The 13185-nt window shown below is 54.2% G+C and overlaps 1 protein-coding gene across 1 annotated transcript; it reads right to left on the bottom strand.

Annotated features, from left to right (window-relative positions):
• Nucleotides 1-3267: 3267 nt before the first annotated feature.
• On the bottom strand, nucleotides 3268-9691 carry PSMB6 (proteasome 20S subunit beta 6). Its single transcript, XM_029055398.2, has 6 exons — nucleotides 9541-9691; nucleotides 7209-7276; nucleotides 4292-4423; nucleotides 4007-4136; nucleotides 3559-3703; nucleotides 3268-3458 (listed from the first exon to the last, which is right to left on the bottom strand). The coding sequence occupies exons 1-6, from the start codon at nucleotides 9649-9651 to the stop codon at nucleotides 3322-3324; spliced, it is 723 nt and encodes a 240-aa protein (XP_028911231.1). The 5' UTR covers nucleotides 9652-9691; the 3' UTR covers nucleotides 3268-3321.
• Between the last annotated feature and the right edge of the window lie 3494 nt (nucleotides 9692-13185).

Here is a 13185-nt window from a genome sequence, read left to right as displayed (position 1 = left end):
GTGGGGCAACCTGATGACTCTCTATCTACCCCAGCGCTCAGAAGAGTGTTCGGCACATAGCGCTCAACAAATACCAACATTATTATTATCATTATTATGCGCAGAACACTATACTAAGCGGTCGGAAGCTACAACACAGCAATAAAGAGAGGCAATCCAGGCCCACAAAGGGCTCACAGTCTAGAGCGGGAGAGACAGACATCGGTACAAGTAAACAGGCATCGATATAAATTAAAATCTCTCTCCCTCCCCGTCCCTGGAGTCTCTCCCAACTCCCTTCCTGCGGATGCCCGCCCCCTTCCCTGGCCAGGGTCTCTCCAAGCCCCCTCCCCCCTGGCTCCGGTCATCGCCTCGGGTCTCCGGGACGACGGGGTGAGGGCGGGCCGGCTGCTGGCCCCGGAGCGGCCGGAGAATTGGGGCAGAGCTGGGGGGGGGGCGGTGGGGGAGGGCTGGGGCAGGGGGCTCGGCAGGAGGAGGAGGAGCGGGGCACCTGAGGCTCGGGACGGCCGGAAGCCGGGGTCCCCCCGGGGTCTCCCGAGATCGGGAGAGGAACGAGGAAGTTTCCGAAAGCGGCGCAAAAGCCCCGACCCCGTCTGCGGCTGAGTCAGCCGGGGGGGGACCCACCCCTCATCTCCCCGCCCACCGCCCCCGGACCCCGGCGTCCGGACCCCCCCAGCTCCCAGCCCCCCAGGCCCCGGCCCCCAGCCCCCGCCCGCTCACCTCGACCCCCCAACTCCCGGGGCTCCTCGCCAGGGCCGGGCCGGGGCAGGAGCAGGAGGAGGAGGAGGAGGAGGAGGAGGAGGAGCAGACAGGACCGGGGCCGGGGCGGGGACCGGGCCCGGGGCGGAGCTGTCCCGGTGGGGCCTGGCCGGGCCGGGACGGGGGCGGGGAGAGCCTGGTCACCGCCCCCAGGACGGCCCGGCCCGGCCCGGCCCGGGGATAAAGGGAGCGGCCCTCTCCCCACGCTTAGTCCAGTGCTCTGCACATCCTCATCTCGAAAATGGGGATGAAGACTGGGAGCCCCACCCGGGACAACCTGATGACCTTGGATCTCCCCCAGCGCTTAGAACAGTGCTAGGCCCGTAGTAAGCGCTTAACAAATCCCACCATCATCATCAGTAAGCGCTCAATAAACACGATCGGAGCGGGTCACTGGCCGGGGTAATAATAATAATAATGGTATTTGTCAAGCCCTTACTCTGGGCCGAACACTCTTCTAAGCGCTGGGGTAGATAGAAGGTAATCGGGTTGGCCAACCGGGGGACTCGCCGTTTAAATCACCATTTTACAGATGAGGTAACAGATGAGGCACACAAAAGTTAAGCGGCTCGCTCAAGGTCACACAGCAGACAAGTGGCAGAGCGGGATTAGAACCCACGTCCTCAGACTTCCAAGCCCGGACTCTTTCCGCTAAGGCACACCACTTCAGGTTGTTCCACGGCAGGGCTCACGGTTTTAAGGCCCATTTTACAGATGAAGTAACTGGGCCACAGAGAAGTAAAGCGACTTGCACAAGGCCACACAGCAGACAAGTGGTGGAGAGGAATTAGAACTCACGTCCTCCGATTCCCAAGCCGGGGCTCTTTCCACTAAGCCACTCTGCTTCCCCAAATGGGGAGACCCCGAAAGGCCAGAGGCCCCCAGGCGTCCCCTCCTCCCTCCCGTTTGCTCATCTACTGTACTCTCCCAAGCGCTTAGTTCAGTGCCCTGCACAGAGTAAGCGCTCAATAAGCACCATAGTCGGCTTTTCCAAGAGCTCCTGTCTACTGTTGCACTGTCCTCTCCCAAGAATAGTCCAGTGCTCTGCACACAGTGGCAGCTCAATAAATGTCGACTGACCATAGTGCGCTTTTCCAAGGGCTTATGTCGTTATCGTTGCATTGTCCTCCCACAAGCGCTTAGTCCAATGCTCTTCACATAGTAAGCACTCAAGAAATAACGATTGAATGAACCGTGATAGTTCTGAGGCAGAGGGCCCAGCCACTCCCTTTTCGATCTTCCAGTCCTCAACACCTTTCTGCCCCTCACACTGACCTCTTTTGTTTCCCATCTCGTCCCACCCCTCACCCCTCTCCTGCCCCCAACCCCCTCACTTCTCTCCCCCCATCCCTCCTGCCCCTCACCTCCCCCTCTCCCGCAATGCCTCAGCCCCACCAGCTCCCCCACACCTCCAGTTCCCTCACTTCCCTCCCTCTCCCCTCCATTCCCCCACCCATCTCCACCTCCAGGCCCCCCTTCCTCACCTTTCCCCACTCCCCTTGCCCCCAACCTCTCTACCGTCATCTCACACCCCACACCCCTCAGGCCCCCTTCACCTCTCTCCCCATCCAGCCCAACCCTCTGGCACCTGTAATGACAAGCCTGTCCAGCCCGCAGGCTCTCACTACCAGGCTGGCCTCAGGGGAAAGGGGTGCGGTGGGAGGGCGGGTGGGCCCTCTCCGGCAGCCCCCTCTCCTGGGGCTCCAGGTAGAATCAGCCATGGGGCTCAAGGAGCCGCGGTGCCTGCCCTGGTCCAGGCGGCGGAGAGCGCGGGCGGCTCCAGCGGCCAGCCCTGATCGGGCCTCAAGTACCCATACCAGCCCCAGCACAGGGACACGTGGGAGGGACCAAGTGGGAGGACCAAGGGGAGAAATGGGGGGCCCACTCGGGGAGGGGGAGGCCGGAGCTGGAAGGGGAGCCGGAGGGCTGGTGGCCGGAGGGACAGGTGGAAGAGGGGCCGCCGGTACGGAGGCAGGACGGCTGAGGGGACGGATGGGGAGCCCGGGTACCGGTCTGATGGACGGCTCCGGGCCCCACTGCCCCCAGCCGTGATGTCCTCGGTGGACCCCACACCGGCCCCTGCCTCTCCACCCCCATCGGCGGGGCTCCCCCCTGCCAGCGAGGGTGCCTACTTCAGCGGTAAAGCCCGGCTCTCCTTCCGCCACCAGCTGGACGGCCTGGCCTCCACCGATGACTCCACCGCCTAAGCCCGAGGCTCCTGCTACCGGGACTCCTGGGGATCTGGAGCCCCCACCCCCACCCCACGATTAAACCCTTGGTGCTCACCGTGTGTGCATTTCCGTGTGATAAAACTGTACCCGTTGCTCCCCTCAACCCAGCCTGGCGGCTGCAGGTTCACAAGCTGTGAAACAGGGGACCGAGGCTGACAGATGGCCTCCCTCCCAGACCCCAGGTTTTCTAAGACCTGGGGGGGCGGGGGGGAGGGCAGAAACCTTGGCTGGCCGGGCTCGAGGTGGAAGCACTGGGGGAGGAGGTGGGGCACGGATGGACGAGCGTTTTCAAATAGTTTATTGAGGCTGGGGCGGGGTCCCTGGGGTCCCCTCAGGGGGCGGTGACGGCAGAGAAGCGGGGTAGCTGGTTGCCCAGGATGACCTGGCTCTCCACGCCTGACTCTGAAATGGCGGCGAGGCGGATGACGCCACCACTGGAGCCGTCCCGCTCCATGGCAAGGGCCAGGGCTGCGGGGACACAGAAGGAGAGGGTGGGCGTGAGGCTTTGGGGGCCCGGCCGCCGGGAGCCGGTCCCCCCGGTGCCCACCCGCCCACACGAGGTCCTCACCGTTGGCGGTGAAGTGGAGACACTCCTCTTTGCTCATGCCCGGCCGGTAGGTGGCATCCACGTAGCCGTAGATGTAGGAGCTGCCGGAGCCCCCGATGGAGAATGGCTGCCGGACCATCATGCCCCCCATGGGGACGGAGTACACCTGGGGGGGAGCGCGGGGTGGGGGGCATGGGTCAGGGGGTGTGGCTGAGACTCCCCACCTCCTACCCCCACCCAACCGCACTGAGGAGTCAACAACGGGCAGAGGGGGTGTGGATGGGGCCGGCGGGACACCTGAGTCCTTTGAGAGAGTGGGATCAGGGCAGCCCAAGGGCAGGATGGGAAAGAGGATCATGGAGAACGGGGAAAGGTCTGGGGTTGGGCAGCTGGGGAGGAACATCCACAGAAGGGTTAAGGGAGTGGGAGGCCCAGCCTGGGGGGTGCTGGGGAGGTGGGGGAGGCTGACCTGTCCCCCCTTGCGGAGGTCCCACCCCGCCACGATGATCCCGGCCATTAGGTCTTCACGGTAGCGGTAACACATCTCTTTGAAGAGGCTGGCGGCCGTGTGCACAAGGGGGGGCTCATCCAGTTCGATGCTGCCCGGGGGGACAACGATCATACTTGGCTCAGGCCCCCCAGGGATTCGAGGGACCCCCAGCCACATAGGCCACCCACCCCCGCCCCCCAAAACTTCCGACCCTCAGGCCGTCGCATCCCTCCCACCCCGCCGAGGGACTTGGATGCCTGGCACCTGTGGAATCCCAGCTGATAAGTGACCGCATCCGCCACGGCCTGCGTGTCGGCCGCGGAGCCCGAGCGGCAGCAGAAGATCCGGTCGTGGATGGGGGTCAGCTTGTCTGTCACCCGGTTGGCGATATACGACCTGCAGGGAGGACGGTGGTGCGTGAAGGGGGTGGAGAGGGGAGCCCTTCCACCCTCCCCACAACATCCCGGGTTCCCCAGATGGTCAGTCAGTCAATCATATTTATTGAGTGCTATGTGCAGAGCACTGGACTAAGTGCTTGGGAGAGTCCGACAGAACAATAATCGGACACATTCCCTGCCGGCAACCAGCTTCCAGTCTAGAGGGGGAGGCAGAGGTGGATAGAAATAAACAAATGAGAGAGAGGAACAGAAGTGCTGTGGGGCTGGGTAGGGAGGATGAATAAAGGGAGCAAGTCAGGGCGACACAGGAGGGAGTGGAAGAAGAGGAATGGAGGGCTTAGTCTGGGAAGGCCTCTTGGAGGAGATGCCCCTTAAATAAGGCTTTGAAGGCAGGGACAGTCATTGTCAGATATGAGGAGGGAGGGCGTTGCAGGCCAGAGGCAGGACAGGGGCGAGAGATCAGCACCTCCAGGGGAAGTGCAGTATGCACCTCCCCCTGCCTACAAGGGTCTTACACTTTCAAGATGGGGAAAACAAACAAGAAAATGGTTACAGCCCATGTGACCCAAAAACGAATGGGGCAAGTGAACAGACAGATCAGTCTGTAGTCTCGATGGAGAAATGCCTGCGGGGAAAGCACTGTACTAAGTGGTTGTGAGAATAATGATAATAATAATAATTATGGTATTTGTTAAGCGCTTACTATGTACCAGGCACTGTACTAAGCACTGGGGTGGACGCAAGGAAATCCGGTTAGACACAGTCCCTTGTCCCACGTGAAGCTCACAGTCTCGATCCCCATTTTACAGATGAGTTCACAGGCTCAGAGAAGTGACTTACCCAAGGTCATACAACAGACAAGTGGAGGAGCCAGATTTAGAACTCATGACCTTCTGACTCCCAGGCCTGTGCTCTACCCACTCCTCCATGCTGAGAAGACAATAAAGTAGGTCTGACCCGTGCCCGCAAAGAGTTGACAGTGTAGCGAGGCTTTTATAGTCTAGACTCCAATCTGTTAGGCACATAGGCACTGAGGGAGTAAATAAATAGGTACGTGTTAGAAAGGGCCAGTTCAGTCTGGAGAGATGGGAATTTTCAGAGGGCTTTGAAAGCAGGGAGAGGGGTGGATTTGAGGTGGGGAAGGAGATCCTGGCCAGGGGAACGGGAAGAGCAAGGGCATGGAGACCGGAGAGAATTCCAAAACGAAAACTAGCTTGAGAGGAGTGAAGAGAGTGAGCCCGAAGAATCACTAGGTGATGAGGGAAGAAATCCCTAGGTGAAGTAGCATGATCTGGTGGGTAGAGCCTGGGCCTGGGAGTTAGAAGGATCTGGGTTCTAATCCCGGCTCCAATATGTCTGTTGTCTGCCCTTGGGCAAGTCACTTCACTTCTCTGTGCCTCAGTTCCCTCATCTGTCAAATGGGGATTCAATACTTGTTCTCCCTGCTACTTGGACTGTAGATGGCAACATCATCCTTCCTGTCTCACAAGCCCGTAACCTTGCGCTTAGCCTTGACTCCTCCCTCTCATTCAATCCACATATTCCATCCATCGATAAATCCTGTCGGTTCCACCTACATAACATCGCTAAAATCTGCTCTTTTCCTCTCCATCCAAACTGCTACCGCGTTAATCCAATCACTTATCCTATCCCGCCTTGATTACTCTATCAGTCTCCTTGCTGACCTCCCTCCCTCCTGTCTCTCCCGACTCCAGTCCATACTTCACTCTGCTGTCTGGATCATTTTTCTACAAAAACGTTCAGGCCATGTTTCTCCACTCCAAAAGGAACTCCCAAGGTTGCCCATCCACATCAAACAAAAACTCCTCACCATTGGCTTTAAAGTACTCATTCACCTCCCACCCCCCCACCCCCCGGCTCCCGATCTCACCCTGCTACTGTCCTGCTACAATCCAGCATGCACGCTCTGCTCTTCTAATGCTCATCTTCTCACTCTACCTTGATCTCATCTATCTCACCGCCGACCTCTTGCCCATGTCCTTCCTCTGGCCTGCAACGCCCTCCCTTCTCATATCTGACAATGACTCTCCCCCTTCAAAGCTTTAATAATAATAATACTGATGATGGCATTTGCTTAAGCGCTTACTGTGTGCATAGCACTGTTGTTAACGAAGGCCCAACTCCTCCAAGAGGCCTTCCCTGGCTAAGCCCTCCTTTCCTCTTCCTTTCGTTCTCCTCCTTTCCACCCCTTCTGTGTCACCTTGCCTTGCTCCCTTTATTCAGCTCCCCTCCCAGCCTCACAGCACTTACGTACATATCTGTAACTTATTTCTCTCATTATCTGTCTCCCCCTCTAGACTATAAGCTTGTGGGCAGCAAATGTGTCTGTTTACTTTTATACTGTTCTCTCTCAAGCGCTTAGCATAATGCTCTGCACACAGTGAACACTCAAAAGATACGAATGAATGGACTGTGAGCCCCATGTGTATCTCACCAGACTGATTATCTTGTATCTACCTCAGCTCCTAGTACAGTGCTTGGTCCATGGCATTTAACAGAAGACACAATTACTAATATTTTACCTCTACTGACACTGTAAGCTCGTTGTGGGCAGAGAATGGGTCTGTTTATTGTTATATTGCCCTCTCCCAAGCGCTTAATACAGTGCAATAAATACAACTGACTGACCGACAACGGACAGGCTCGAGGAATACTTCTGATGGCCAGATTTGAGAAAGAAGCTGGGGAGAGGTGTGGGAGTCCCCAGAATGTCTCAGGCTGGACCCTTGATCCCCGTCATCCAGGCCCCCAGAGTCCCTCACCCTGTGGTGGTCCTCGAGTCGGCACCAATTACGACCCCTCCGTCAAACTCCACTGCCATGATGGTGGTCTGTGAAAGGAAAATTGGGGAGGGGAGTTGCGGGGGGAGGGGGAGAAGCATGGTTAAAGAGTGAAAAGGAATGTGACCCTCCACCCCCACCGTTCTTTAGGACTCCCCCGACTCTGTCCCTTCAGCCTCCCTCCCAAGAGTCAATCAACCAGTGATATCTATTGATATCTATGTACAGAGCACTGTACTGAGTGCTTGGGAAAGTACAACAGTCCTCTCTCCTGCCCCTTCGGGTTCCCACTACCCTCTCTTCGAATCCCAGCTCAGCCACTTGGCAGCTGTGTGACTGTGGGCAAGTCACTTAACTTCTCTGTGCCTCAGTTACCTCATCTGTAAAATGGGGATGAAGACTGTGAGCCTCATGTGGGCCAACCTAATTACTCTGTTATCTACCCCAGCGCTCTGAACAGTGTTCTCTGCACATAGTAAGTGCTTAACAAATACCAACATTTATTTTATTTTACCCCCTTCACATCCTTGAATCCTTTGTGCCCAACCCTCAAGAACATCTCCTGCAAGGTGTCCCCAAACCCCGTGAGCTTCCAAAATACTTTCTTCCCTAGTCCGTAAGCTCTCTGTGGGCAGGGAACTTGGTCAATCCATTGTATTTATTGAGTGCTTACTATGCACTGAACTATATTAAACATTGGGAGAATACAATAGAACAGAGTTGGTAGGCATGTTCCCTGCCCACAACCAGCTTCTGGTCTAGAGGAACTATTTTGGAGGCTCAGAGGGATTCAGGAACTCTGAAGTCTCAGTACAGTGCTCTGCACATAGTAAGAGTTCAATAAATACCACTTATTGATTGCCTGCATAAGCTCGTTGGTGGCAGGAAAAGCATCTTCCACATCTGTTGGACTGTACTCTCCCAAGCCCTAGTTCAGTGCTCTGCACACATTAAGCGCTTAATAAATATAAGTGATTGACTTATAGTACAGTTTTCTGTACAGAGTAAGCACTAAATAAATACCATTGATTGACTGAGGGCAGGCAATATGTTTACAAACTCTGTGATGCTAATTTTTCCAATTGCTCTGCACACAGTAAGCACTCAGCAAATACCATTTATGGATTATGGGCAGGGAATGATTCTACCAACTCTGTTCGATTGGCCTCTCCCAAGTGCTTAGCCCAGTGCTCTTCACATAGTAAGTGTTCTGTTCTGTTTTGTTGTCCATCTCCCCCTTCAGACTGTGAGCCCGTTGTTGGGCGGGGATTGTCTCTGTTACCTAATTGTACACTCCAAGCGCTTAGTACAGTTCTCTGCACATAGTAAGCGCTCAATAAATACGATTTAATGAATAAGTGCTCACTAAATACCACTGGTTGACTGCGAGGACTTGTCTACCACCTCTCCTAAGTGATTAGTCCAGCCCTCTGCATACAATAGGCACTCAATAAATACCAATGGTTGTGGCCGGGGAACGTGCCTACCAACTCAAATTGCAGTGTCATCTCTCAAGTGCTTGGTCTAGTGCTCTACATACAGTAGGCGCTCAATAAATACCACTGATTGATTAATGGGGGGGCAAGGAATATGTCAACCGAGTCATCCTGTCCTGCCCCAAGCGCTTAGTCCAGTGCTCTGCGTACAGTAGGCGCTCAATAAATACCAATAATTGTGGTCAGGGAACGTGTCTACCAACTAGGTTGCATTGTCATCTCTCAAGTGCTTAGCCCAGTGCTCTGAATACAGTAGGCGCACAATAAATAGCACTGACTAATGGAGGATAAGGAATGTGTCTACCAAGTCTTATATAGTCCTCTCCCAAGCGCTTAGTCCAGTGCTCTGCGTACTGTAGGCGCTCAATAAATACCATCGATTGATTGCTGAAGGGCAAGTAATGGGTCTACCAACTCTGCTGTATTGTCCTCTCCCAAACGCTTAGCCCAGTGCTCTGCACCCCCTTGACTGCCCACATAAAGCGGCCGCGTTGTCCGGCCTGCCCTGCCCGCCCGGCACCGCGAGAAGCAGCGGGACCCGGTGGCAAGAGCCCGGGCTTGGGAGTCCCAGGTCGTGGGTTCTAATCCCGCCTCTGCCCCCGGTCAGCTGGGTGACTGGGGGCAAGTCACTTCACTTCTCTGGATGACCTCATCTGGAAAAAGGAGATGAAGACTAGGAGCCCCACGTGGGACAACCCGATGACCCTGTCTCTACCCCCAGCGCTTAGAAGAGTGCTTGGCACATAGTCGGCGCTTAACAAAGATTATTATATTGTTAAGCGCGGCCCCCGCCTCTCCCCCCCGGGGGTCCTCCTTACCCCTGTGGACACTCCGCGGTCTCCCCAGGCCGGGCCGCGGGCCTCGGCCCCGACGCGCGCCGCGAAGCCCGTCCCCCCGCCTCGCTCCATCGACATCAGCGCCGCCGCCATCTTTCCCTTCTCCTCTTGGCCTCGCGCCGGAAAGCGCCGGCCGCAAAGCGGTGGCCGGGGAGACGGCAAAGTCGCAAAACGCCCGGCACCGCGCTTGACGGCTGCTCGAAGCAACGGGAGGGAGCTTTGCGGCACCCGCGGGGGGGGGGGGAACAGCCTTAGATTCGTTTACGGCTGTCGCGCTTGACGGCAGAGGGGCGGTCGAGGGCGATCAGGAGCCTTCCAAATAGATAAATAAAATGGGTTTGGGTTAGGTTGCTCACACTTCTACCTCACGAACCCGAAACAGAGGAAAAGGAAAAGGAAACCCGAGTTTCCCGTGTTGCCCAACGGCCTTCCCGACACTCTCATCTAGCGGGAGCCGGTCGCCCCAGTGGCTTATGGGAGATGTAGTTTTCTATAGCCACCATTCATTCATTCATTCATTCAACAGTATTTATTGAGCGCTTACTATGTGCAGAGCACTGTACTAAGCGCTTGGAATGGATAAATCGGTAACAGATAGAGACAGTCCCTGCCCTTTGACGGGCTTACAGTCTAATCGGGGGAGACGAACAGATAATAATAATAATAATGTTGGTATTCGTTAAGCGCTTACTATGTGCAGAGCACTGTTCTAAGCGCTGGGGGAGATAAGGGGAATCAGGTTGTCCCACGTGAGGCTCGCAGTTAATCCCCATTTTACAGATGAGGTAACTGAGGCACAGAGAAGTGAAGTGACTCGCCCACAGTCACACAGCTGACAAGTGGCAGAGCCGGGAGTCGAACTCATGACCTCTCACTCCGAAGCCTAGGCTCTTTCCACTGAGCCACGCAGCTTCCCAGGAAAGAACAATAGCACCATCCTCACCCCTCCTCCTCCTCATGCCCAAGGTGGAATAATAATAATAATAATAATAATAGTATTTGTTAAGCACTTACTATGTGCAAAGCACCATTCTAATCACTGGGCGGGATACAAGGTGATCAGGTGGGCCCACGTGGGGCTCACAGTCTGAATCCCCATTTTACAGATGAGGTCACTGAGGCACAGAGAAGTGAAGTGACTTGCCCAAAGTCATACAGCTGACAAGCGACGGAGTCGAAATTAGAACCCATGTCCTCTGACTCCCAAGCCTGTGCTCTTTCCACTGAACCACAAGCAAGACTTCAGCTCCCATAGGTCCCCGGAAGGGCAACGTTCCCACAGACCAGGAGGGGCCGGCCTTTTGGGGGGATCGATGGAATTTTTATTTATTTATCCATTTATTTATTATGGTGTATGTTTAGCGCTTATCAGGTGCCAGACACTCTACTAAACGCTGGGGTGGATACAAGCAAAGTGGGTTGGACACAGTCCCTGTTCCACATGGGGCTCTGTTATTTATTTATTTTTATTTATATTATTGTCTGTCTCCCCCCTCTAGACTGTGAGCTTGTTGTGAGCAGGAATGTGACTTTTCGTGGTTGTATTGTAATCTCCCAAGTGCTTTGCATAGTGCTTTGCACACAGTAAGCACTCAATAAATACGGCTGAATAAATGAGTTAATGAATGAATGCATGAGGCTTACAGTTATAATCCCCATTTTACAGATGAGGTAACTGAGACTCAGAGAAGTGAATTTTCTTGCCCAAGGTCACGCAACTGACAAGTGGTGGAGTTGGGATTAGAACCCAGGTCTGACTCCTAAGGCCATGTTCCACTAGAACACACTGCTCCTCAAAGCGGATGATGTAGGCTTTACTCGCTGAGTCGGGAGGAGCTTGGAGGATAGAGTTCTTACTCATTCCCGTTGACCCACAGGGAAAGGGTGAAGAAAGTCACTATCAGCAGAGCAGGATTTGAGGAGAGAGAAGAGAGGAGGCAGGAGAAGGAGTGTGGCCTCCTGGATAGAACACAGGCCTGGGAGTCAGAAGGACTTGAGTTCGAATACCCACTGCCACTTATCTCCTCTGTGACCTTAGGCAAAGTCACTTCATTTCTCTGGGCCTCAGTTACTTAATCTGAAAAAATAGGGATTAAGATTGTGAGTCCCATGTGAGACAGGGACTGTGACTGACGTAATTGACTTGTACCTACTCCAGTGCTTAGAACAGTGTTTGACACATAGTAAGTGCTTAACAAAAACAAACCAATCTGATTACCTTGTATCTATCCCTGCACTTAGTACAGCGCCTGGCACATAGTAAGCATTTATCAAGTACCATTAAAAAAATTAAAAGACAGTGGAGTGAAGAAGGAAGATAGTTTAAAGGACAACTACTTTAAGGGGTGAGGGAAGATAGGAGAAAGGTGGGGAGGAAGAAGAAAGAAGGGGAGGAGGTGAAGGAGAAAGAGGGGAGGGGGAAGGAAAAAAAACAGAAAGGGGGAGGGAGGAGAAAGAAGGGTAGGGGGAAGAAGAAAGAAGGATGGCAGATGGAAAAAAAGGGGGAAGGGGAAGCCGAATAAAGGGGAGGAAGGAGAAAGAAGAGAAAGGGAAGGGGAAAGAAGAAGAAGGTGAGAGGAAGAAGAAAGGAGGGCAGGGAGAAGGAAGGAAAAAGGAGAGCAGGGAGAAGGAAGGAGAAAGGAAGGAAGGAGAAAGAAGGGGAGGGGGGAGGAAGGGGTAAGAAGGGGACAGGGGAAGACTGAGAAGTCGGAGAAATCGTCTGGTCTGCCTCTTCCTTCCACGTAGCCAAGCCTTGCCCCAGGCTGTCTTCCAGATGGAACCGTGGGAGGTGCGTCACCTCCATGACTCAGGGACCGAGGGTCACGAGCTCTCTGTGCCTTCTCATCTTTCTCTCTGTCCTGCTCTCTCATTTCTGTTTCTTTTGTCCTACCCTGGCTCCCTCTCTTCTGGTCTCCCTTTCTCCACTGCCTGGGGTTTCGTGGTCAGTTCACTGGTTGGGGGCAGGGGGGGTCTCTTTCCTCTGTCTAACCAGGCTCTGGTAATATTAGTTTCCAAAAGGCCCGATGCTGAGATGAACTGGTAGCATTCAGGCTGGAGAGGAAGAAAATGGGAAGGATGCATAAGCAGCAGAAGAGTCAGTCAGTAACACCCAGAGCCCATGTTAGAGTACAGCAGCAGTATGGCTTAGTGAGAAGATCCCAGGACTGCGAGTCAGATGAACTGGGTTCTAATCTCAGCTCTGCCACTTGTCTGCTGTGTGACCTTGGGCAAATCATTTTTCTGCACCTCAGTTACCTCATCTATAAAATGGAGATTAAAGCTGTGAGCCCCATGTTGGGCATGGACTGTGTCCAACTTGCTTGGCTGGTATTTCCCCCAACGTTTAGTACAGTGCCTGACACACAGTAAGTGCTTAGCAAATACCATTAAAAAAATCTTTGCCCAGTGATCATTCATTCAATCATATTTCATTCATTCATATTTATTGAGCAATTACTGTGGGCAGAGCACTGTACGAAAGGCTTGGGAGAGTACATTAAAACAATAAACAATGATCCCATCTTCACCAAGATGGCTCAAGGACAGAAACAGCTTACCTTTTGTCTTTTCTTTATTTTTTTATTTTATCCATTTGAGAGGCGACATCGTTAGTGCAAATAGATTGTT

This window comes from Ornithorhynchus anatinus, chromosome X5 (genome assembly GCF_004115215.2).
Source record: "Ornithorhynchus anatinus isolate Pmale09 chromosome X5, mOrnAna1.pri.v4, whole genome shotgun sequence".
NCBI classification, from domain to species: Eukaryota; Metazoa; Chordata; class Mammalia; order Monotremata; family Ornithorhynchidae; genus Ornithorhynchus; species Ornithorhynchus anatinus.
This window is presented reverse-complemented; position numbering and strand designations above follow the sequence as displayed.

Coding starts and splice junctions, on each gene's coding strand:
- PSMB6 (XM_029055398.2), bottom strand. CDS start 9,651: ATGGCGGCGGCGCTGATGTCGATGGAGCGAGGCGGGGGGACGGGCTTC. Junction 4,424..7,208: donor GACTCGAGGACCACCACAGG/GTGAGGGACTCT, acceptor TCCTCCCTGCAG/GTCGTATATCGCCAACCGGG. Junction 3,459..3,558: donor TCTCCACTTCACCGCCAACG/GTGAGGACCTCG, acceptor GTGTCCCCGCAG/CCCTGGCCCTTGCCATGGAG.